Here is a 25,743-nt window from a genome sequence, read left to right on the forward strand (position 1 = left end):
TTCAGACTGTTATATACTGTCATGTAGTGGACTGTCATTCAGTCTGTTAGTGAAAGGGAGGGATTGATTAATACAAGTGGGCCTAGTCTACAGTGTGACTGTAAACCTATGTAGTGGTAGGTAGGTAGGTAGGTAGGTAGGTAGGTAGGTAGGTAGGTAGGTAGGTAGGTAGGTAGGTAGATTGTAGGTAGGTAGGTAGGTAGGTAGGTAGGTAGGTAGGTAGGTAGGTAGGTAGGTAGGTAGGTAGGTAGGTTGATAGGTAGATAGGTATGTTGATAGGTCGGTAGGTAGGTAGTTAGTTAGGTAGGTACTTGTGACTGGCTGGCTTCCAGCTGTTGGGGATTTGCAGTGCAGATGTTTTTGACATAGTGGTGGGCAGAACAATAGTCAATCATCTTTAAGCTGTGAACATTATTCTATGTGCCAATACCAAGCCAGATACTGCTGCAGAAAACATTGGACATACGCCAACATGAAGTTAGAATGGGAAATCAGATACATCAACAGGAAGTCAGGACGGGAGGTCAGATACACCAACAGGAAGTTAGGACGGGAGGTCAGATACATCAACAGGAAGTTAGGACGGGAGGTCAGATACATCAACAGGAAGTTAGGACGGGAGGTCAGATACACCAACAGGAAGTTAGGACGGTAGGTCAGATACACCAACAGGAAGTTAGGACGGGAGGTCAGATACATCAACAGGAAGTTAGGACGGGAGGTCAGATACATCAACAGGAAGTTAGGACGGGAGGTCAGATACACCAACAGGAAATTAGGACGGGAGGTCAGATACATCAACAGGAAGTTAGGACGGGAAGTCAGGATGGGAGGTCAGGACGGGAGGTCAGATACATCAACAGGAAGTTAGGACGGGAGGTCAGATACACCAACAGGAAGTTAGGACGGGAAGTCAGGATGGGAGGTCAGGACGGGAGGTCAGATACATCAACAGGAAGTTAGGACGGGAGGTCAGATACATCAACAGGAAGTTAGGACGGGAGGTCAGATACACCAGCAGGAAGTTAGAACGGGAGGTCAGATACATCAACGTTAAGTTAGGACGGGAAGTCAGGATGGGAGGTCAGGACGGGAGGTCAGATACATCAACAGGAAGTTAGGACGGGAGGTCAGATGCATCAACAGGAAGTTAGGACGGGAGGTCAGATACACCAACAGGAAGTTAGGACGGGAGGTCAGATACATCAACAGGAAGTTAGGACGGGAAGTCAGGATGGGAGGTCAGGACGGGAGGTCAGATACATCAACAGGAAGTTAGGACGGGAGGTCAGATACACCAACAGGAAGTTAGGACGGGAAGTCAGGATGGGAGGTCAGGACGGGAGGTCAGATACATCAACAGGAAGTTAGGACGGGAGGTCAGATACACCAACAGGAAGTTAGGACGGGAGGTCAGATACATCAACAGGAAGTTAGGACGGGAAGTCAGGATGGGAGGTCAGGACGGGAGGTCAGATACATCAACAGGAAGTTAGGACGGGAGGTCAGATACATCGACAGTATGTTAGGGATGATGGTGATGTAGTTGAAGATGTGAGATGGGGATGATGGTGATGTAGTTGAAGATGTGAGACAGGGATGATGGTGATGTAGTTGAAGATGTGAGATGGGGATGATGGTGATGTAGTTGAGGATGTGAGACGGGGATGATGGTGATGTAGTTGAAGATGTGAGACAGGGATGATGGTGATGTAGTTGAAGATGTGAGATGGGGATGATGGTGATGTAGTTGAAGATGTGAGACGGGATGATGGTGATGTAGTTGAAGATGTGAGATGGGGATGATGGTGATGTAGTTGAAGATGTGAGACAGGGATGCTGGGGATGTAGTTGAAGATGTGAGACGGGATGATGGTGATGTAGTTAAAAATGTGAGACATGGATGATGGTGATGTAGTTGAAGATGTGAGACGGGATGATGGTGATGTAGTTGAGCATGTGAGACGGGGATGATGGTGATGTAGTTGAAGATGTGAGACGGGGATGATGGTGATGTAGTTGAAGATGTGAGACATGGATGATGGTGATGTAGTTGAAGATGTGAGATAGGGATGATGGTGATGTAGTTGAAGATGTGAGACATGGATGATGGTGATGTAGTTGAAGATGTGAGATAGGGATGATGGTGATGTAGTTGAAGATGTGAGACAGGGATGATGGTGATGTAGTTGAGCATGTGAGACAGGGATAATGGTGATGTAGTTGAAGATGTGAGACAGGGATGATGGTGATGTAGTATGAAGATGTGAGACAGGGATGATGGTGATGTAGTTGAGAATGTGAGACAGGGATGATGGTGATGTATTATGAAGATGTGAGACAGGGATGATGGTGATGTAGTATGAAGATGTGAGACAGGGATGATGGTGATGTAGTTGAGAATGTGAGACAGGGATGATGGTGATGTATTATGAAGATGTGAGACAGGGATGATGGTGATGTAGTTGAAGATGTGAGACAGGGATGCTGGGGATGTAGTTGAAGATGTGAGACGGGATGATGGTGATGTAGTTGAAAATGTGAGACATGGATGATGGTGATGTAGTTGAAGATGTGAGACGGGATGATGGTGATGTAGTTGAGCATGTGAGACGGGGATGATGGTGATGTAGTTGAAGATGTGAGACGGGGATGATGGTGATGTAGTTGAAGATGTGAGACATGGATGATGGTGATGTAGTTGAAGATGTGAGATAGGGATGATGGTGATGTAGTTGAAGATGTGAGACAGGGATGATGGTGATGTAGTTGAGCATGTGAGACAGGGATAATGGTGATGTAGTTGAAGATGTGAGACAGGGATGATGGTGATGTAGTATGAAGATGTGAGACAGGGATGATGGTGATGTAGTTGAGCATGTGAGACAGGGATGATGGTGATGTAGTATGAAGATGTGAGACAGGGATGATGGTGATGTAGTTGAGAATGTGAGACGGGGATGATGGTGATGTATTATGAAGATGTGAGACAGGGATGATGGTGATGTATTATGAAGATGTGAGACAGGGATAATGGTGATGTAGTTGAAGAAGCTGTGAGACATGGATGATGGTGATGTAGTTGAGAATGTGAGACAGGGATGATGGTGATGTATTATGAAGATGTGAGACAGGGATGATGGTGATGTAGTTGAGGATGTGAGACAGGGATGATGGTGATGTATTATGAAGATGTGAGACAGGGATGATGGTGATGTAGTTGAAGAAGCTGTGAGACATGGATGATGGTGATGTAGTTGAGAATGTGAGACAGGGATGATGGTGATGTATTATGAAGATGTGAGACAGGGATGATGGTGATGTAGTTGCGGATGTGAGACAGGGATGATGGTGATGTAGTTGAGCATGTGAGACGGGGATGATGGTGATGTAGTTGAGCTTGTGAGACAGGGATGATGGTGATGTATTATGAAGATGTGAGACATGGATGATGGTGATGTAGTTGCGGATGTGAGACAGGGATGATGGTGATGTAGTTGCGGATGTGAGACAGGGATGATGGTGATGTAGTTGCGGATGTGAGACAGGGATGATGGTGATGTAGTTGAAGAAGCTGGGAGACAGTGAAGATGGTGTCGTAGTTCATGTTATCTGTGTTTATGAGGACATGTTCTTCAACTGTATTTTATGAGGAACACTCTGACTCTGGGATGCAGGGTTTATGAAGTAGAATGGTGTCAGGTCTTCAATGATGATGGATATTGGTTGTGTTGACTTATGTCATGTAGCGGGTCAAAGGATTGTACACGGGACACATGAATGACAATACAGGATGACACAAATGAATGGGACGGTTTTATTGAAGCATCAAATTAACATAAAACAATTCAATTATTAAAATGTCGCTTTACTTTCATCACAAATTATCATCTTTAATGTTTGAATATATTTTGAATACATTAGGTTTTTACTTACAGTATGTGGTAAAAAAAAAAAAGTGTTCCTAAAATGTACGTAAGGCTTAAAAAAAACAAACATTTTATCTACCAAATTGTCTAGATACTAAAACCGTCACTTATGACGCACTCAATGCATTGGAGAGGAATTTGTTAGCATCATTAGCATAACACTTAGAATTCCTGTCCAATGCATTGGAGAGGAATTCGTTAGCATCATTAGCATAAAACTTAGAATTCCTGTCCAATGCATTGGAGAGGAATTCGTTAGCATCATTAGCATAACACTTAGAATTCCTGTCCAATGCATTGGAGAGGAATTCGTTAGCATCATTAGCATAACACTTAGAATTCCTGTCCAATGCATTGGAGAGGAATTCGTTAGCATCATTAGCATAACACTTAGAATTCCTGTCCAATGCATTGGAGAGGAATTCGTTAGCATCATTAGCATAACACTTAGAATTCCTGTCCAATGCATTGGAGAGGAATTCATTAGCATCATTAGCATAACACTTAGAATTCCTGTCCAATGCATTGGAGAGGAATTTGTTAGCATCATTAGCATAACACTTAGAATTCCTCTCCAATGCATTGGAGAGGAATTCGTTAGCATTATTAGCGTAACACTTAGAATTCCTGTCCAATGCATTGGAGAGGAATTCGTTAGCATTATTAGCAATACACTTAGAATTCCTGTCCAATGCATTGGAGAGGAATTTGTTAGCATTATTAGCGTAACACTTAGAATTCCTGTCCAATGCATTGGAGAGGAATTCGTTAGCATCATTAGCATAACACTTAGAATTCCTGTCCAATGCATTGGAGAGGAATTCTAAGTGTTATGCTAATGTAGTTTATGGAAACATATCCTGTATAATAATGTCTTCCCTACTCACCAGAGATCGTTTCTTCATACATTCCATCACCATGAGGAAGATCTGCTGAGCCTGACCGCGGTTGTAGTTAAACGTCTTCTGGATGGTGACCAGGAGCTGGTCTTTCACGCTATCACTGACCAAGCTGAGGGGAGACAGAGAGACTGGTCAGACCACCTCTACAGTCTACTCTTTAGACTGACCAAGCTGAGGGGAGACAGAGAGACTGGTCAGACCACCTCTACAGTCTACTCTTTAGACTGACCAAGCTGAGGAGAGACAGAGAGACTGGTCAGACCACCTCTACAGTCTACTCTTTAGACTGACCAAGCTGAGGAGAGACAGAGAGACTGGTCAGACCACCTCTACAGTCTACTCTTTAGACTGACCAAGCTGAGGAGAGACAGAGAGACTGGTCAGACCACCTCTACAGTCTACTCTTTAGACTGACCAAGCTGAGGAGAGACAGAGAGACTGGTCAGACCACCTCTACAGTCTACAGACTGACCAAGCTGAGGGGAGACAGAGAGACTGGTCAGACCACCTCTACAGTCTACTCTTTAGACTGACCAAGCTGAGGAGAGACAGAGAGACTGGTCAGACCACCTCTACAGTCTACTCTTTAGACTGACCAAGCTGAGGGGAGACAGAGAGACTGGTCAGACCACCTCTACAGTCTACTCTTTAGACTGACCAAGCTGAGGGGAGACAGAGACACTGGTCAGACCACCTCTACAGTCTACTCTTTAGACTGACCAAGCTGAGGGGAGACAGAGAGACTGGTCAGACCACCTCTACAGTCTACTCTTTAGACTGACCAAGCTGAGGAGAGACAGAGAGACTGGTCAGACCACCTCCAGTCTACTCTTTAGACTGACCAAGCTGAGGGGAGACAGAGAGACTGGTCAGACCACCTCTACAGTCTACTCTTTAGACTGACCAAGCTGAGGAGAGACAGAGAGACTGGTCAGACCACCTCTACAGTCTACTCTTTAGACTGAACAAGCTGAGGGGAGACAGAGAGACTGGTCAGACCACCTCTACAGTCTACTCTTTAGACTGACCAAGCTGAGGAGAGACAGAGAGACTGGTCAGACCACCTCTACAGTCTACTCTTTAGACTGACCAAGCTGAGGAGAGACAGAGAGACTGGTCAGACCACCTCTACAGTCTACTCTTTAGACTGACCAAGCTGAGGGGAGACAGAGAGACTGGTCAGACCACCTCTACAGTCTACTCTTTAGACTGACCAAGCTGAGGAGAGACAGAGAGACTGGTCAGACCACCTCTACAGTCTACTCTTTAGACTGAACAAGCTGAGGGGAGACAGAAAGACTGGTCAGACCACCTCTACAGTCTACTCTTTAGACTGACCAAGCTGAGGAGAGACAGAGAGACTGGTCAGACCACCTCTACAGTCTACTCTTTAGACTGAACAAGCTGAGGGGAGACAGAGAGACTGGTCAGACCACCTCTACAGTCTACTCTTTAGACTGACCAAGCTGAGGGGAGACAGAGAGACTGGTCAGACCACCTCTACAGTCTACTCTTTAGACTGACCAAGCTGAGGGGAGACTGAATTTGAGAGACTGAATTTGACATGCATCTGACATATATTTGACATGTATTTGACATGTATCTGACATGTATTTGACATGTATCTGACATGTATTTGACATGTATCTGACATGTATTTGACATGTATCTGACATGTATTTGACATGTATCTGACATGTATTTGACATGTATCTGACATGTATTTGACATGTGTTTGATATGTTTTTAAGCATATATTTTTTTGCATGTATGTGACCCATGTCTGTTTCTCACCCGTCGTCCTCAGAGTATCTGTGTGCGAAGGAGATGATGTCAGAGGCCCGTCCACTGCCGTCACAGACCACCACCGGGACAGGGGGGTCCTCCCTCAGGCTCTCCAGGACTATGGAGATGACGTTGGGACCCCCCTCCAGGATCAGACAGACCAGAGGCACCCCCTGACCCAGACCTGGCAGAGGCAGACAAAACAACATGTTATAGACCCCCTGACCTGGCAGAGGCAGACAAAACAACATGACCCCTGACCTGGCTGAGACAGACACAAAAACATGACCCCTGACCTGGCAGAGGCAGACAAAACAACATGACCCCTGACCTGGTAGAGGCAGACAAAACAACATGACACCTGACCTGGCTGAGACAGACAAAACAACATGACACCTGACCTGGCTGAGACAGACAAAACAACATGACCCCTGACCTGGCAGAGGCAGACAAAACAACATGACCCTCTGACCCCTAGCCTGGCAGAGACAGACACAACAACATGACCCCCTGACCCCTAGCCTGGCAGAGACAGACACAACAACATGACCCCCTGACCCCTAGCCTGGCAGAGACAGACACAACAACATGACCCTCTTACCCCTAGCCTGGGAGAGACAGACACAACAACATGTTATAATGACGATAAAGACAAATAGCAGCAAAACAAAGTTCCCAGACTTCGTTTTTTTAAAAGCTTTTTTAAAAATGGCAATAAACTTGAACCTTGAATAATTTTCATAATGCCTCCTAATTAGTTCCTATTCATGTTGCTAGTCCTCAGACACAGTGGTGCCGCCTGTAGTCAGCATGTGGTCCTCAGACACAGCAGTGCTGCTTGTAGTCAGCATGTGGTCCTCAGCGGTGCTGCCTGTAGTCAGTATGTGGTCCTCAGCGGAGCTGCCTGTAGTCAGTATGTGGTCCTCAGCGGTGCTGCCTGTAGCCAGCATGTGGTCCTCAGACACAGCGGTGCTGCCCGTAGTCAGTATGTGGTCCTCAGACAGAGCGGTGCTGCCCGTAGTCAGTATGTGGTCCTCAGACACAGCGGTGCTGCCTGTAGTCAGTATATGGCCCTCAGCGGTGCTGCCTGTAGCCAGCATGTGGTCCTCAGCGGTGCTGCCTGTAGCCAGCATGTGGTCCTCAGCGGTGCTGCCTGTAGCCAGCATGTGGTCCTCAGCGGTGTTGCCTGTAGCCAGTATGTGGTCCTCAGACACAGCGCTGATGCCTGTAGTCAGCATGTGGTCCTCAGCGGTGCTGCCTGTAGTCAGTATGTGGTCCTCAGACACAGCGGTGATGCCTGTAGCCAGCATGTGGTCCTCAGACACAGTGGTGCTGCCTGTAGTCAGTATGTGGTCCTCAGCACAGTGGTGCTGCCTGTAGTCAGTATGTGGTCCTCAGACACAGCGGTGATGCCTGTAGCCAGCATGTGGTCCTCAGACACAGCGGTGCTGCCTGTAGTCAGTATGTGGTCCTCAGCGGTGCTGCCTGTAGTCAGTATGTGGTCCTCAGCGGTGCTGCCTGTAGTCAGTATGTGGTCCTCAGCGGTGCTGCCTGTAGCCAGCATGTGGTCCTCAGCGGTGTTGCCTGTAGCCAGTATGTGGTCCTCAGACACAGCGCTGATGCCTGTAGTCAGCATGTGGTCCTCAGCGGTGCTGCCTGTAGTCAGTATGTGGTCCTCAGACACAGCGGTGATGCCTGTAGTCAGCATGTGGTCCTCAGACACAGTGGTGCTGCCTGTAGTCAGTATGTGGTCCTCAGCGGTGCTGCCTGTAGTCAGTATGTGGTCCTCAGCGGTGCTGCCTGTAGTCAGTATGTGGTCCTCAGCGGTGCTGCCTGTAGTCAGTATGTGGTCCTCAGCGGTGCTGCCTGTAGTCAGCATGTGGTCCTCAGCGGTGCTGCCTGTAGTCAGTATGTGGTCCTCAGCGGTGCTGCCTGTAGTCAGTATGTGGTCCTCAGCGGTGCTGCCTGTAGTCAGTACGTGGTCCTCAGTGGTGCTGCCTGTAGTCAGTATGTGGTCCTCAGCGGTGCTGCCTGTAGTCAGTATGTGGTCCTCAGACACAGCGGTGCTGCCTGTAGTCAGCATGTGGTCCTCAGCGGTGCTGCCTGTAGTCAGCATGTGGTCCTCATAGGCCTCAGACACAGCGGTGCTGCCTGTAGTCAGTACGTGGTCCTCAGTGGTGCTGCCTGTAGTCAGTATGTGGTCCTCAGCGGTGCTGCCTGTAGTCAGTATGTGGTCCTCAGACACAGCGCTGATGCCTGTAGTCAGTATGTGGTCCTCAGCGGTGCTGCCTGTAGCCAGCATGTGGTCCTCAGCGGTGCTGCCTGTAGCCAGCATGTGGTCCTCAGCGGTGTTGCCTGTAGCCAGTATGTGGTCCTCAGACACAGCGCTGATGCCTGTAGTCAGCATGTGGTCCTCTGCGGTGCTGCCTGTAGTCAGTATGTGGTCCTCAGACACAGCGGTGATGCCTGTAGCCAGCATGTGGTCCTCAGACACAGCGGTGCTGCCTGTAGTCAGTATGTGGTCCTCAGCGGTGCTGCCTGTAGTCAGTACGTGGTCCTCAGCAGTGCTGCCTGTAGTCAGTATGTGGTCCTCAGTGGTGCTGCCTGTAGTCAGTATGTGGTCCTCAGTGGTGCTGCCTGTAGTCAGTATGTGGTCCTCAGCGGTGCTGCCTGTAGTCAGCATGTGGTCCTCAGACACAGCGGTGCTGCCTGTAGTCAGTATGTGGTCCTCAGCGGTGCTGCCTGTAGTCAGTATGTGGTCCTCAGCGGTGCTGCCTGTAGTCAGCATGTGGTCCTCAGCGGTGCTGCCTGTAGTCAGTATGTGGTCCTCAGCGGTGCTGCCTGTAGTCAGTACGTGGTCCTCAGCGGTGCTGCCTGCAGTCAGTACGTGGTCCTCAGTGGTGCTGCCTGTAGTCAGTATGTGGTCCTCAGCGGTGCTGCCTGTAGTCAGTATGTGGTCCTCAGACACAGCGGTGCTGCCTGTAGTCAGCATGTGGTCCTCAGCGGTGCTGCCTGTAGTCAGCATGTGGTCCTCATAGGCCTCAGACACAGCGGTGCTGCCTGTAGTCAGTACGTGGTCCTCAGTGGTGCTGCCTGTAGTCAGTATGTGGTCCTCAGCGGTGCTGCCTGTAGTCAGTATGTGGTCCTCAGACACAACGGTGCTGCCTGTAGTCAGCATGTGGTCCTCAGCGGTGCTGCCTGTAGTCAGTATGTGGTCCTCAGACACAGCGGTGCTGCCTGTAGTCAGTATGTGGTCCTCAGACACAGCGGTGCTGCCTGTAGTCAGCATGTGGTCCTCAGCGGTGCTGCCTGTAGTCAGAATGTGGTCCTCATAGGCCTCAGACACAGCGGTGCTGCCTGTAGTCAGTACGTGGTCCTCAGTGGTGCTGCCTGTAGTCAGTATGTGGTCCTCAGTGGTGCTGCCTGTAGTCAGTATGTGGTCCTCAGCGGTGCTGCATGTAGTCAGCATGTGGTCCTCAGACACAGCGGTGCTGCCTGTAGTCAGTACGTGGTCCTCAGCGGTGCTGTCTGTAGTCAGCATGTGGTCCTCAGCGGTGCTGTCAGTAGTCAGCATGTGATCCTCAGCGGTGCTACCTGTAGTCAGTACGTGGTCCTCAGACACAGCGGTGCTGCCTGTAGTCAGTACGTGGTCCTCAGCGGTGCTGTCTGTAGTCAGCATGTGGTCCTCAGCGGTGCTGTCAGTAGTCAGTACGTGATCCTCAGCGGTGCTGCCTGTAGTCAGTACGTGGTCCTCAGCAGTGCTGCCTGTAGTCAGTACGTGGTCCTCAGTGGTGCTGCCTGTAGTCAGTACGTGGTCCTCAGTGGTGCTGCCTGTAGTCAGTATGTGGTCCTCAGTGGTGCTGCCTGTAGTCAGCATGTGGTCCTCATAGGCCTCAGACACAGCGGTGCTGCCTGTAGTCAGTACGTGGTCCTCAGCGGTGCTGCCTGTAGTCAGTACGTGGTCCTCAGCGGTGCTGCCTGTAGTCAGTACGTGGACCTCATAGGCCTCAGACACAGTATTAATGTCAGGGTAGTTGAAGTCAGAGGTGACAGCTGAGCATCCCTTTGTTGTCCCTGCCTTATCATGATCTCCAGGCATAGGATGACAAAGGGAAACCCACAGGTCACATAGATCAGCTCCTCACCGGAGTACAGCAGTGCAGGACAGGCTCTCTCTGATCAACACACCTAAAGAAGCCTGGACTATGACAACACGAGGGTACCTTGTATCTAAGACACTAACACGGTGTATAGTTCCAACATTAGCATTAACATTAGATGATTCATGGTCAATATGAAGTTGTTCTGGTCTGAGACCTGAAGACTTGTTGTTAGTTAGCTCCCTCTGCTAATGCCTCGGTCTTTAGCTCAACGGGCTTACACTGCCTGGTGTCACACAGAGAACCCCCCCCCACACAACCAATCTGTCAGACTTACGTGTGTTGATCTTCTGCAGGGAGATGTGTTTCTCCAGCTGACGGCGAAGACGGACCTCCGCGCCGTACTTTCCCTGGGTCCCGTTATCTGCTAGGATGAAGTGGGAGTGGCTGTTGTTGAGGACAGACAGCTTGGACATGGGGTTGGACATGGCCTGGTACGGACGTGTCACCTGGGCGGGAGACATATAATAACATCATGTTTAACGTGGCGTTGAATTGAATTGAGTTGAGGAGTTGAATTGAATTGAGTTGAGGAGTTGAATTGAATTGAGTTGAGGAGTTGAATTGAATTGAGTTGAGGAGTTGAATTGATTTGAGTTGAGGAGTTGAATTGAATTGAGTTGAGGAGTTGAATTGAATTGATTTGAGGAGTTGAATTGAATTGAGTTGAGGAGTTGAATTGATTTGAGTTGAGGAGTTGAATTGAATTGAGTTGAGGAGTTGAATTGAATGGAGTTGAGGAGTTGAATTGAATTGAGTTGAGGAGTTGAATTGAATTGAGTTGAGGAGTTGAATTGAATTGAGTTGAGGAGTTGAATTGAATTGAGTTGAGGAGTTGAATTGAATTGAGTTGAGGAGTTGAATTGAGTTGAATTTAAATAGAGAATCACACACCACAACAAGTTCCCAAGTTGCAGTTATCTGTGACTTACGTCTCTTCCTATCAGATCCTCCTTGTTCTCCACGATGCCCCATGGAGCGATCCCGATGGCACATACCTTCCCCCTGGACTTTGAGGAGTGGTCCTTCAACGCATCTCCAACATGCCGGATCACCCCTAGGATACACATAATATATGCCATTTAGCAGACGCTTTTATCCAAAGCGACTTACAGTCATGTGTGCATACATGGAGACCGTTCAGCACTAATAAGGGACATGGACTCAGACTCCAACATGCCGGATCACCCCTAGGATACACATGGAGCCCGTTCAGCACTAATAAGAGACATGGACTCAGACTCCAACATGCCGGATCACCCCTAGGATACACATGGAGCCCGTTCAGCACTAATAAGAGACATGGACTCAGACTCCTACATGCCGGATCACCCCTAGGATACACATGGAGCCCGTTCAGCACTAATAAGAGACATGGACTCAGACTCCTACATGCCGGATCACCCCTAGGATACACATGGAGCCCGTTCAGCACTAATAAGGGACATGGACTCAGACTCCAACATGCCGGATCACCCCTAGGATACACATGGAGCCCGTTCAGCACTAATAAGAGACATGGACTCAGACTCCAATAAGAAACATGCCGGATCACCCCTAGGATACACATGGAGCCCGTTCAGCACTAATAAGAGACATGGACTCAGACTCCTACATGCCGGATCACCCCTAGGATACACATGGAGCCCGTTCAGCACTAATAAGAGACATGGACTCAGACTCCTACATGCCGGATCACCCCTAGGATACACATGGAGCCCGTTCAGCACTAATAAGAGACATGGACTCAGACTCCTACATGCCGGATCACCCCTAGGATACACATGGAGCCCGTTCAGCACTAATAAGAGACATGGACTCAGACTCCTACATGCCGGATCACCCCTAGGATACACATGGAGCCCGTTCAGCACTAATAAGGGACATGGACTCAGACTCCAACATGCCGGATCACCCCTAGGATACACATGGAGCCCGTTCAGCACTAATAAGAGACATGGACTCAGACTCCTACATGCCGGATCACCCCTAGGATACACATGGAGCCCGTTCAGCACTAATAAGGGACATGGACTCAGACTCCTACATGCCGGATCACCCCTAGGATACACATGGAGCCCGTTCAGCACTAATAAGAGACATGGACTCAGACTCCTACATGCCGGATCACCCCTAGGATACACATGGAGCCCGGTCAGCACTAATAAGGGACGTGGACTCCATTCAGACATGAGTAGAATGGATTTGGACTTGGACTCAGACTTGAACACTAGGGACTTGACTCAGACTCAGACTTGAACACTAGGGACTTGGTACTCGACTCGGACTCAGACTTGAACACTAGGGACTTGGTCCTCGACTCAGACTTGAACACTAGGGACTTGGTCCTCGACTCGGACTCAGACTTGAACACTAGGGACTTGGTCCTCGACTCAGACTTGAACACTAGGGACTTGGTCCTCGACTCGGACTCAGACTTGAACACTAGGGACTTGGTCCTCGACTCGGACTCAGACTTGAACACTAGGGACTTGACTCAGACTCAGACTTGAACACCAGGGACTTGGTACTCAACTCGGACTTAGACTTGAACACCAGGGACTTGGTACTCGACTCGGACTCAGACTTGAACACTAGGGACTTGGTGCTGGACTCGGACTCAGACTTGAACACTAGGGATTTGGTCCTCGACTCGGACTCAGAGTTGAACACTAGGGACTTGGTGCTGGACTCGGACTCAGACTTGAACACTAGGGACTTGGTAGTCGACTCTGACTCAGACTTGAACACTAGGGACTTGGTCCTCGACTCAGACTTGAACACTAGGGACTTGGTCCTCGACTCGGACTCAGACTTGAACACTAGGGACTTGGTACTCCACTCGGACTCAGACTTGAACACCAGGGACTTGGTACTCGACTCGGACTCAGACTTGAACACTAGGGACTTGGTCCTCGACTCGGACTCAGACTTGAACACTAGGGACTTGGTCCTCGACTCGGACTCAGACTTGAACACTAGGGACTTGACTCAGACTTGAACACTAGGGACTTGGTGCTGGACTCAGACTTGAACACTAGGGACTTGACTCAGACTTGAACACTAGGGACTTGATACTCGACCCAGACTCAAGATTTAGTGACTTGCCTACGTTACCGTTGGTTGCTAGATACCTCAGTGACCATGTCAGTGATTGTAACACACCGTTAGCAAACTAGAGTACGTACCAGTGCTGACTCCGCCAGTGAGTATCCAGGCTCCGGTGGTGACTGCAGCCTGGATCAGACCCTTTCCAAACACCTGTTTTAGTTTGGGCTGCAAGTCAAAGTTCTGCAGTCCCCCGTGGACGGAGATGAGCAGGGTGGGGAGCTCCAGCTGCCAGTCTTTCACCATCAGGTGGAGCATGTTGTCTGGCTTGGAATCATACGCCACGCGGATGTACTGAGGGGGAGAGATGGATGGAGAGAGAGGAGGAGTACATGAGAAAGGGGATGAAGACATTTAATACAAACGCCACATGGATGTACTGTAGGGGAGAGATGGATGGAGAGAGAGGAGGAGTACATGAGAAAGGGGATGAAGACATTTAATACAAACACCACATGGATGTACTGTAGGGGAGAGATGGGTGGAGAGAGAGAACAAGATGATGGTGGCATGGTTCATGTCTTCATGGTTCATGGTTCATGTCTTCATGGTTCATGTCTTCATGTCTTCATGTCTTCATGTCTTCATGTCTTCATGTCTTCATGTTTCATGTCTTCATGTCTTCATGTCTTCATGGTTCATGTCTTCATGTCTTCATGTCTTCATGTCTTCATGGTTCATGTCTTCATGTCTTCATGTCTTCATGTCTTCATGTCTTCATGTCTTCATGGTTCATGTCTTCATGTCTTCATGTCTTCATGTCTTCATGTCTTCATGTCTTCATGTCTTCATGGTTCATGTCTTCATGTCTTCATGTCTTCATGTCTTCATGTCTGTCTTCATGTCTTCATGTCTTCATGGTTCATGTCTTCATGTCTTCATGTCTTCATGTCTTCATGTCTTCATGTCTTCATGTCTTCATGTCTTCATGTCATGGTTCATGTCTTCATGTCTTCATGTCTTCATGTCTTCATGTCTTCATGGTTCATGTCTTCATGGTTCATGTCTTCATGTCTTCATGGTTCATGTCTTCATGTCTTCATGTCTTCATGTCTTCATGGTTCATGTCTTCATGTCTTCATGTCTTCATGTCTTCATGGTTCATGTCTTCATGTCTTCATGTCTTCATGTCTTCATGTTCATGTCTTCATGTCTTCATGGTTCATGTCTTCATGTCTTCATGGTTCATGTCTTCATGTCTGTCATGTCTTCATGTCTTCATGTCTTCATGTCTTCATGTCTTCATGTCTTCATGTCTTCATGTCTTCATGTCTTCATGGTTCATGTCTTCATGTCTTCATGTCTTCATGTCTTCATGTCTTCATGTCTTCATGTCTTCATGGTTCATGTCTTCATGTCTTCATGTCTTCATGTCTTCATGGTTCATGTCTTCATGGTTCATGTCTTCATGTCTTCATGTCTTCATGTCTTCATGGTTCATGTCTTCATGGTTCATGTCTTCATGTCTTCATGTCTTCATGTCTTCATGTCTTCATGGTTCATGTCTTCATGTCTTCATGTCTTCATGTCTTCATGTCTTCATGTCTTCATGTCTTCATGTCTTCATGTCTTCATGTCTTCATGGTTCATGTCTTCATGGTTCATGTCTTCATGTCTTCATGTCTTCATGTCTTCATGTCTGTCATGGTTCATGTCTTCATGTTTCATGTCTTCATGGTTCATGTCTTCATGTCTTCATGGTTCATGTCTTCATGGTTCTTCATGTCATTCTTCATGTCTTCATGTCTTCATGTCTTCATGTCTTCATGTCTTCATGTCTTCATGTCTTCATGGTTCATGTCTTCATGTCTTCATGTCTTCATGTCTTCATGTCTTCATGGTTCATGTCTTCATGTCTTCATGGTTCATGTCTTCATGTCTTCATGTCTTCATGTCTTCATGTCTTCATGTCTTCATGTCTTCATGTCTTCATGTCTTCATGTCTTCATGTCTTCATGTCTTCATGTCTTCATGTCTTCATGTCATGTCATGTCTTCATGTCTTCATGTCTTCATGTCTTCATGTTCATGTTTCATGTCTTCATGTCTTCATGTCTTCATGTCTTCATGTCTTCATGTCTTCATGTTTCATGTCTTCATGTCTTCATGTCTTCATGTCTTCATGTCTTCATGTCTTCATGTCTTCATGTCTTCATGTCTTCATGTCTTCATGTCTTCATGTCTTCATGTCTTCATGTCTTCATGTCTTCATGTCTTCATGTCTTCATGTCTTCATGTCTTCATGTCTTCATGTCTTCATGTCTTCATGGTTCATGTCTTCATGTCTTCATGTCTTCATGGTTCATGTCTTCATGTCTTCATGTCTTCATGTCTTCATGGTTCATGTCTTCATGTCTTCATGTCTTCATGTCTTCATGTCTTCATGTCTTCATGTCTTCATGTCTTCATGTCTTCATGGTTCATGTCTTCATGTCTTCATGTCTTCATGTCTTCATGTCTTCATGTCTTCATGTCTTCATGTCTTCATGTCTTCATGTCTTCATGTCTTCATGTCTTCATGTCTTCATGGTTCATGTCTTCATGTCTTCATGTCTTCATGTCTTCATGTCTTCATGGTTCATGTCTTCATGTCTTCATGTCTTCATGTCTTCATGTCTTCATGTCTTCATGTCTTCATGTCTTCATGTCTTCATGGTTCATGTCTTCATGTCTTCATGTCTTCATGGTTCATGTCTTCATGGTTTCATGTCATTCTTCATGTCTTCATGGTTCATGTCTTCATGGTTCATGTCTTCATGGTTCATGTCTTCATGTCTTCATGTCTTCATGTCTTCATGTCTTCATGTCTTCATGTCTTCATGGTTCATGGTTCATGTCTTCATGTCTTCATGTCTTCATGTCTTCATGGTTCATGTCTTCATGTCTTCATGTCTTCATGGTTCATGTCTTCATGTCTTCATGTCTTCATGGTTCTTCATGTCTTCATGTCTTCATGTCTTCATGTCTTCATGTCTTCATGTCTTCATGGTTCATGTCTTCATGTCTTCATGTCTTCATGTCTTCATGTCTTCATGGTTCATGTCTTCATGGTTCATGTCTTCATGTCTTCATGGTTCATGTCTTCATGGTTCATGTCTTCATGTCTTCATGTCTTCATGTCTTCATGGTTCATGTCTTCATGTCTTCATGTCTTCATGTCTTCATGGTTCATGTCTTCATGTCTTCATGTCTTCATGTCTTCATGGTCATGTCTTCATGGTCTTCATGGTTCATGTCTTCATGTCTTCATGTCTTCATGTCTTCATGTCTTCATGTCTTCATGTCTTCATGTCTTCATGTTCATGTCTTCATGTCATTCATGTCTTCATGTCTTCATGGTTCATGTCTTCATGTCTTCATGTCTTCATGGTTCATGTCTTCATGTCTTCATGTCTTCATGTCTTCATGTTCATGTCTTCATGTCTTCATGTCTTCATGTCTTCATGTCTTCATGTCTTCATGTCATGTCTTCATGGTTCATGTCTTCATGGTTCATGTCTTCATGTCTTCATGGTTCATGTCTTCATGTCTTCATGTCTTCATGTCTTCATGGTTCATGTCTTCATGTCTTCATGTCTTCATGTCTTCATGTCTTCATGTCTTCATGTCTTCATGTCTTCATGGTTCATGTCTTCATGTCTTCATGTCTTCATGGTTCATGTCTTCATGTCTTCATGGTTCATGTCTTCATGTCTTCATGTCTTCATGTCTTCATGTCTGTCTTCATGGTTCATGTTCATGTCTTCATGTCTTCATGGTTCATGTCTTCATGTCTTCATGGTTCATGTCTTCATGTCTGTCTTCATGTCTTCATGTCTTCATGTCTTCATGTCTTCATGTCTTCATGGTTCATGTCTTCATGTTCATGTCTTCATGTCTTCATGTCTTCATGGTTCATGTCTTCATGGTTCATGTCTTCTTTCTTCAATGAAGTTCTTACACTTGCTAAATTCTAATGAGGACATTCTAAACTATTGTTAACGTTGAGGAGAGATGAGAGAATGGAGGAGGAGAGGAAAAAGGGTCAGGAAGTGGAAAACTGGGTCTTTATGGTTCATGGTTCATGTCTTCATGTCTTCATGTCTTCATGTCTTCATGGTTCATGTCTTCATGGTTCATGTCTTAATGGTTCATGTCTTCATGTCTTCATGTTCATGTCTTAATGGTTCATGTCTTCATGTCTTAATGGTTCATGTCTTCATGTCTTCATGGTTCATGTCTTCATGGTTCATGTCTTCATGTCTTCATGTCTTCATGTCTTCATGTCTTCATGGTTCATGTCTTCATGGTTCATGTCTTCATGTCTTCATGTCTTCATGGTTCATGTCTTCATGGTTCATGTCTTTATGGTTCATGGTTCATGTCTTCATGTCTTCATGTCTTCATGTCTTCATGGTTCATGTCTTCATGGTTCATGTCTTAATGGTTCATGTCTTTATGGTTCATGTCTTAATGGTTCATGGGGCGGCAGCGTAGCCTAGTGGTTACAGCGTTGGACTAGTAACCGGAAGGTTGCGAGTTCAAACCCCCGAGCTGACAAGGTACAAATCTGTCGTTCTGCCCCTGAACAGGAAGTTAACCCACTGTTCCCAGGCCGTCATTGAAAATAAGAATCTGTTCTTAACTGACTTGCCTGGTTAAATAAAGGTAAAATTAAAATTAAATGTCTTCTTTCTTCATGGTTTATGAGGACATTCTATTTCAACTATTGTTAACGTTGAGGAGAGATGAGAGAATGAAGGGTTGAGGAGGAGAGGAAAAAGGGTCAGGAAGTGAATGTATAAATGGAGGATGCCTCAAAGGAATGAAGGAAAGAAAATGGCGTCTAACCATGGCCTTGTTGACATGTCCTCCTCCCTGAAACTCCATGATGCCGTATGTGTCTGTGGGCGTGGCCCGTGTGTGTTTAAGCACGGACCAGCGTTCCATGGGCACCGCCCCCTGACCGATCTGACCTGCCTCTTCCGCCGCCCTAGTGGTCGCCCCCGGGATGATGGCCACATGCTGGTTCACTACCTGACCACAACTGCACCTGGAGGTAGAAAGGGAGGACATAGGGGTTATAAATGCTTATTGCTGGTGTTATAATGCATTATAACCACTTCATAGTGCTTTCTACATGTTGGTTTGTAAAGTGTTAACGTAAGCGTGGTGGAATGTGGAACACGAACAGACTGATGGTGGTAACAGCTATGAAAGATGACTTAGTAGTAGCTTCGTCAACGTAGCATAAAGCTACATCACCGTGTTACTGACAGCTGTTACAGTTCATGTGTGTGTGCTGACCAATTTCAGCTGCATCTCTGTTTGCTGTAGAGCTATCTGAGTGTGTGTGTGCTGACCAATTTCAGCTGCATCTCTGTTTGCTGTAGAGCTATCTGAGTGTGTGTGTGCTGACCAATTTCAGCTGCATCTCTGTTTGCTGTAGAGCTATCTGAGTGTGTGTGTGCTGACCAATTTCAGCTGCATCTCTGTTTGCTGTAGAGCTATCTGAGTGTGTGTGTGCTGACCAATTTCAGCTGCATTTGGTTGCTGTAGAGCTATCTGAGTGTGTGTGTGCTGACCAATTTCAGCTGCATCTCTGTTTGCTGTAAGCTATCTGAGTGGAATGCTGACCAATTTTCTGGGTAGCTGCATGAATGTTTGCTGTAGAGCTATCTGAGTGTGTGTGTGCTGACCAATTTCAGCTGCATCTCTGTTTGCTGTAGATCTATCTGAAGGGGGGGGGGTTGGTCACGTTAAATCCCCACAATCACCACCATGTGAAAGGATTTTGGCCTTAATAAGGGATTTGGGCCACGTAACGGGAGGTTGTTGTATACAATTTTCTTTTTTTTTACTGAGAGCGTTTCGGTACGAGTGGAGATTTCATTAAGTCTACGTCCCAAATAGCTTCATGTTCCCTTTGTAGTGCACTACGTTTGACCACTACGTTTGACCAGGACTGATAACAGTGCCCTATATAGGGCATAGGATGCCACTTGGGATGTACACTAAATTCTACAGCACTCTAAAAACATTTATTTTATTAAAACTGGGTCAGTGAAAGCCCTCTCTCTCTCTCTCTCTCTCTGCCTCAACAAATGATCTGCTGCTCAACATGGAAGCATATGAGAACAGTGAGGAACAAGGAAAATTGGATCGGTGGAAAGAGTGGAATGAATGGTATCTGTTGGGTTCTGGGTAAAGAGGGGAATGAATGGTATCTGTTGGGTTCTGGGTAAAGAGGGGAATGAATGGTATCTGTTGGGTTCTGGGTAAAGAGGGGAATGAATGGTATCTGTTGGGTTCTGGGTAAAGAGGGGAATGAATGGTATCTGTTGGGTTCTGGGTAAAGAGGGGAATGAATGGTACCTGTTGGGTTCTGGGTAAAGAGGGGAATGAATGGTATCTGTTGGGTTCTGGGTAAAGAGGGGAATGAATGGTACCTGTTGGGTTCTGGGTAAAGAGGGGAATGAATGGTACCTGTTGGGTTCTGGGTAAAGAGGGGCATGAATGGTACCTGTTGGGTTCTGGGTAAAGAGGGGAATGAATGGTACCTGTTGGGTTCTGGGTAAAGAGGGGCATGAATGGTACCTGTTGGGTTCTGGGTAAAGAGGGGAATGAATGGTACCTGTTGGGTTCTGGGTAAAGAGGGGAATGAATGGTACCTGTTGGGTTCTGGGTAAAGAGGGGAATGAATGGTACCTGTTGGGTTCTGGGTAAAGAGGGGAATGAATGGTACCTGTTGGGTTCTGGGTAAAGAGGGAATGAATGGTACCTGTTGGGTTCTGGGTAAAGAGGGGAATGAATGGTACCTGTTGGGTTCTGGGTAAAGAGGGGAATGAATGGTACCTGTTGGGTTCTGGGTAAAGAGGGGAATGAATGGTACCTGTTGGGTTCTGGGTAAAGAGGGGAATGAATGGTACCTGTTGGGTTCTGGGTAAAGAGGGGAATGAATGGTACCTGTTGGGTTCTGGGTAAAGAGGGGAATGAATGGTACCTGTTGGGTTCTGGGTAAAGAGGGGAATGAATGGTACCTGTTGGGTTCTGGGTAAAGAGGGGAATGAATGGTACCTGTTGGGTTCTGGGTAAAGAGGGGAATGAATGGTACCTGTTGGGTTCTGGGTAAAGAGGGGAATGAATGGTACCTGTTGGGTTCTGGGTAAAGAGGGGAATGAATGGTACCTGTTGGGTTCTGGGTAAAGAGGGGAATGAATGGTACCTGTTGGGTTCTGGGTAAAGAGTGGAATGAATGGTACCTGTTGGGTTCTGGGTAAAGAGGGGAATGAATGGTACCTGTTGGGTTCTGGGTAAAGAGGGGAATGAATGGTACCTGTTGGGTTCTGGGTAAAGAGGGGAATGAATGGTACCTGTTGGGTTCTGGGTAAAGAGGGGTATGAATGAATGTACCTGTTGGGTTCTGGGTAAAGAGGGGAATGAATGGTACCTGTTGGGTTCTGGGTAAAGAGGGAATGAATGGTACCTGTTGGGTTCTGGGTAAAGATGGGAATTCTGTTCATTTGCAGTTTATGGGTTGGGTCTGATGATGAATGGTACCTGTTGGGTTCTGGGTAAAGAGGGGAATGAATGGTACCTGTTGGGTTCTGGGTAAAGAGGGGAATGAATGGTACCTGTTTGGTTCTTTGCTGGGAAATATTTGAATACACTCTCTTTTCTGAAACGTCTTCTCAATCCAAGCTCTGTGGGCCTGCAAGAGAGAGATTCATGGTTTACACTTCAGAATCACTCGACTCTGGTAAACACTACGTCGTAAAGAAAAGCGCCACCATTGAATCCATCCGCATAATTAAATACTTTAATAAATAGCTTGGATACATTAAAATAACAACAGGTTAGGTCTGAGATGTCATGTTCTGTTCATTTGCAGTTTATGGACCCAGTCTGATGATAAGAGCATCATGGTACGACAGCAGAACAGCACCAGTCAGGGAGATTTTTCTGTCTTGGGTATAAGTATCCCCCCCCTTAAGATTTAGATGCACTATTGTAAAGTGACTGTTCCACTGGATCTCATAAGGTGAATGCACCAATTTGTAAGTCGCTCTGGATAAGAGCGTCTGCTAAATGACTTAAATGTAAATGTAAATGTTGTCTAAATTCAATCAAAGCCTGTTGTTTTTTTTTTAAACAAAAAAGGTCCAAACATTGAAAGTGGATGTTCCATATTATCACAACACACGTTCTGTTAGTGTGTTCTACTGATCCAACAATGGACCATAACCTACACCATCTGGTCTCTCCCTGCCTTCACACTGCGGCTCTGTCACAGGTGGCTTCCTCTTCCCTATATAGTACACTACCTTCTACAGGAGCCCTATTCCCTATATAGTGCACTACTTTCTACAGGAGCCCTATGGGTCTAGCTAATTACTGGTAGAATGCTGCTTTCTATTGTAACATTCAGGCACAAAAACTCTTATTTCTTGATGGAACAAATCCTCTTAACCACAACGCTGGTCACCTAATCCTTGCCTAAACGCCCCAGCAAAGAACAGTGTGTGTGTGTGTGTGTGTGTGTGTGTGTGTGTGTGTGTGTGTGTGTGTGTGTGTGTGTGTGTGTGTGTGTGTGTGTGTGTGTGTGTGTGTGTGTGTGTGTGTGTGTGTGTGTGTGTGTGTGTGTGTGTGTGTGTGTGTGTGTGTGTGTGTGTGTGTGTGTGTGTGTGTGTGTGTGTGTGTGTGTGTGTGTGTGTGTGTGTGTGTGTGTGTGTGTGCTTGTGTATGCATTCATGCGTGTATATGTGACGCCAAATAAACCTAATGACTCTGTGTTGTGGTTTTGCCGTAGTGATTAACAGGTCACTCTACTGCAGGGGTCGGGGGGTCCTGTCTGTCGCAGAGCACTCTGGGAAATACATTCACTCTGGATAATGGTGGTTTAAAACCAAGTCCCAACAAATAGTGACCGGGCACATCTTGGTAACGGTAACTAACCTCACACATAGTTTTACTCAAGCTTTAACAAAAAAAAATATTATTTCAGAGATTTGGATGTAAAAGTTTGTTCATTGCAAATGGTTAAAATAGTAAAATAATTAGTAAACACAGGCCTCTTAGCTGCAGATAATATCAAACTCATCTAGTCAACGACTCAATGGAGCCGGACAGCGTTCCACCACCCATTAATATCAACCTGGTAAACAGTCTAATTCAACATATTACCACTCATTAATATCAACCTGGTAAACAGTCTAATTCAACATATTACCACTCATTAATATCAACCTGGTAAACAGTCTAATTCAACATATTACCACTCATTAATATCAACCTGGTAAACAGTCTAATTCAACATATTACCACTTAATATCAACCTGGTAAACAGTCTAATTCAACATATTACCACTCAACTTGTTTAACATATTACCAGTTAATATCAACCTGGTAAACAGTCTAATTCAACATATTACCACTCTTTAATATCAACCTGGTAAACAGTCTAATTCAACATATTACCACCCATTAATATCAACCTTAAACAGCCAACATATTACCACTCATTAATATCAACCTGGTAAACAGTCTAATTCAACATATTACCACTCATTAATATCAACCTGGTAAACAGTCTAATTCAACATATTACCACTCATTAATATCAACCTGGTAAACAGTCTAATTCAACATAACCACTCATTAACTCAACCTGGTAAACAACTCAACATAACACTCATTAATATCAACCTGGTAAACAGTCTAATTCAACATATTACCACCATTAATATCAACCTGGTAAACAGTCTAATTCAACATATTACCACTCAAACAGTCTAATTCAACATATTACCACCCATTAATATCAACCTGGTAAACAGTCTAATTCAACATATTACCACTCAGAGCGGAATCAATTTGAACTTGTTTAAAATCCAGTTTCAACCAGTCAGTAGTGACGCCTCTTGCATTAGAGATGCAGTGCCTTTCGACCGTTGCGCCACTCGGGGGCCCAGAGAGGAAGTTGGCCAAAAACTCTGCCATGCTAACTCCTAACTCCTAACACCAAACTCCTAACTCCTAACTCCTAACTCCTAACACCTAACTCCTAACACCTAAACTCCTAACACCTAACACCTAACTCCTAACACCTAACTCCTAACTCCTAACACCTAACTCCTAACTACTAACTCTTAACACTTAACTCCTAACTCCTAACTCCTAACACCAAACTCCTAACTCCTAACTCCTAATTCCTAACTCCTAACACCTAACTCCTAACTCCTAACACCCTACACACTTTAGAGTACACTACAAATGACTTAGATTGACCACAGATTGACTAAAATTTTAGATTGACCAAAGTTTTGAAACTAATTTACTTTTATAACAATTCAATTATGAACTTTTAAAATCAGGGTGCTTCCGAAATAAGCATTTTGTTCAGAGATCTATTCCTCGTGTGGAGTTGTTTTGGCGACGACGTAACATAAAGAGGTTTTATGGTATTTAACCTTTCTTTAACGAGGCCAGTCAGTTCGGAAGAAATTCTTATTGACAATGACGGTCTAGGAACAGCGGGTTAACTGGTCTAGGAACAGTGGGTTAACTGGTCTAGGAACAGCGGGTTAACTGGTCTAGGAACAGTGGGTTAACTGGTCTAGAAACAGTGGGTTAACTGGTCTAGGAACAGTGGGTTAACTGGTCTAGGAACAGTGGGTTAACTGGTCTAGGAACAGTGGGTTAACTGGTCTAGGAACAGTGGGTTAACTGGTCTAGGAACAGTGGGTTAACTGGTCTAGGAACAGTGGGTTAACTGGTCTAGGAACAGTGGGTTAACTGGTCTAGGAACAGTGGGTTAACTGGTCTAGGAACAGTGGGGTTAACTGGTCTAGGAACAGTGGATTAACTGGTCTAGGAACAGTGGGTTAACTGGTCTAGGAACAGTGGGTTAACTGGTCTAGGAACAGTGGGTTAACTGCCTGTTCAGGGACAGAACGACAGATTTGTACCTTGTCAGCTCGGGGGTTTGAACTTGCAACCTTCTGGTCCCTAGTCCAACGCTCTAACCACTAGGCTACCCTGCAATGACAGCCTACCCACTAGGCTACCCTGCAATGACAGCCGAATGGGGAACCTGTGGTTATAGAGGTTAACATAGAGGTTATTTATCCACTAGTCTACCCTGCAATGACAGCCTACCGGGGAACCTGTGGTTATACAGATTAACATAGAGGTTATTTGTTCGTCGATGGAACTGTCTCTAAATTGCTATTTTAAATGTTTTTTTTAATAATAATTTCCTCAGATTTCTATTCCATTTTCCTCTATATGTTGTCTCCCAACCTAAGTTGGTGGAACATAACTCAACTCCTCTCTATTGCACCTCAAATGAATCCCCTGCCTATAAGAAATGAACAAGTTGACCATAACAAGTTTCTACACCAAAGAAGATAGAGTTTCCTCGATACATCAGAAAAAATGAAGAACCACTTACCCTGAGTTGAAGAGCAACCAGTCGAAAACTTCAAGAGGAGCACAAGAGTAACCCAACACCCAACTACTAGTAAAGAAGAACTCAAGAACTCAAGAACTCTCTAAGAACTCAAGAACTCTTAGAACTCAAGAACTCTCTTAGAACTCAAGAACTCTCTAAGAACTCAAGAACTCTCTAAGAACTCAAGAACTCTCTAAGAACTCAAGAACTCTCTTAGAACTCAAGAACTCTCTAAGAACTCAAGAACTCTAAGAACTCAAGAACTCTCTAAGAACTCAAGAACTCTCTTAGAACTCAAGAACTCTCTAAGAACTCAAGAACTCTCTTAGAACTCAATAACTCCCAATAACTCTAAGAACTCTCAATAACTCTAAGAACTCTCTTTAACTCTAAGAACTCCGAAGAAACTTCACACCAGCCCTGCCCAGC

The 25,743-nt window shown here is 45.7% G+C and overlaps 1 protein-coding gene across 2 annotated transcripts; it reads right to left on the reverse strand.

Annotated features, from left to right (window-relative positions):
- Nucleotides 1-3,803: 3,803 nt before the first annotated feature.
- Nucleotides 3,804-25,524, reverse strand: LOC124025711 (transient receptor potential cation channel subfamily M member 1-like). Of its 2 annotated transcripts, none has more exons than XM_046339050.1 (8): nucleotides 25,315-25,522; nucleotides 21,497-21,573; nucleotides 18,714-18,915; nucleotides 13,965-14,178; nucleotides 11,709-11,833; nucleotides 11,054-11,225; nucleotides 6,626-6,800; nucleotides 3,804-4,940 (listed from the first exon to the last, which is right to left on the reverse strand). In XM_046339050.1, exons 3-8 carry the CDS (start codon nucleotides 18,810-18,812, stop codon nucleotides 4,775-4,777), a joined length of 951 nt encoding a protein of 316 aa, XP_046195006.1. In that variant the 5' UTR covers nucleotides 18,813-18,915; nucleotides 21,497-21,573; nucleotides 25,315-25,522; the 3' UTR covers nucleotides 3,804-4,774. The 2 variants fall into 2 exon arrangements, with proteins under 2 accessions (XP_046195006.1, XP_046195007.1); XM_046339051.1 differs by lacking the exon at nucleotides 3,804-4,940 and adding an exon at nucleotides 6,164-6,359 and having other exon boundaries at nucleotides 25,315-25,524.
- Between the last annotated feature and the right edge of the window lie 219 nt (nucleotides 25,525-25,743).

This window comes from Oncorhynchus gorbuscha, unplaced genomic scaffold, assembly GCF_021184085.1.
Source record: "Oncorhynchus gorbuscha isolate QuinsamMale2020 ecotype Even-year unplaced genomic scaffold, OgorEven_v1.0 Un_scaffold_2372, whole genome shotgun sequence".
Classification (NCBI taxonomy): Eukaryota; Metazoa; Chordata; class Actinopteri; order Salmoniformes; family Salmonidae; genus Oncorhynchus; species Oncorhynchus gorbuscha.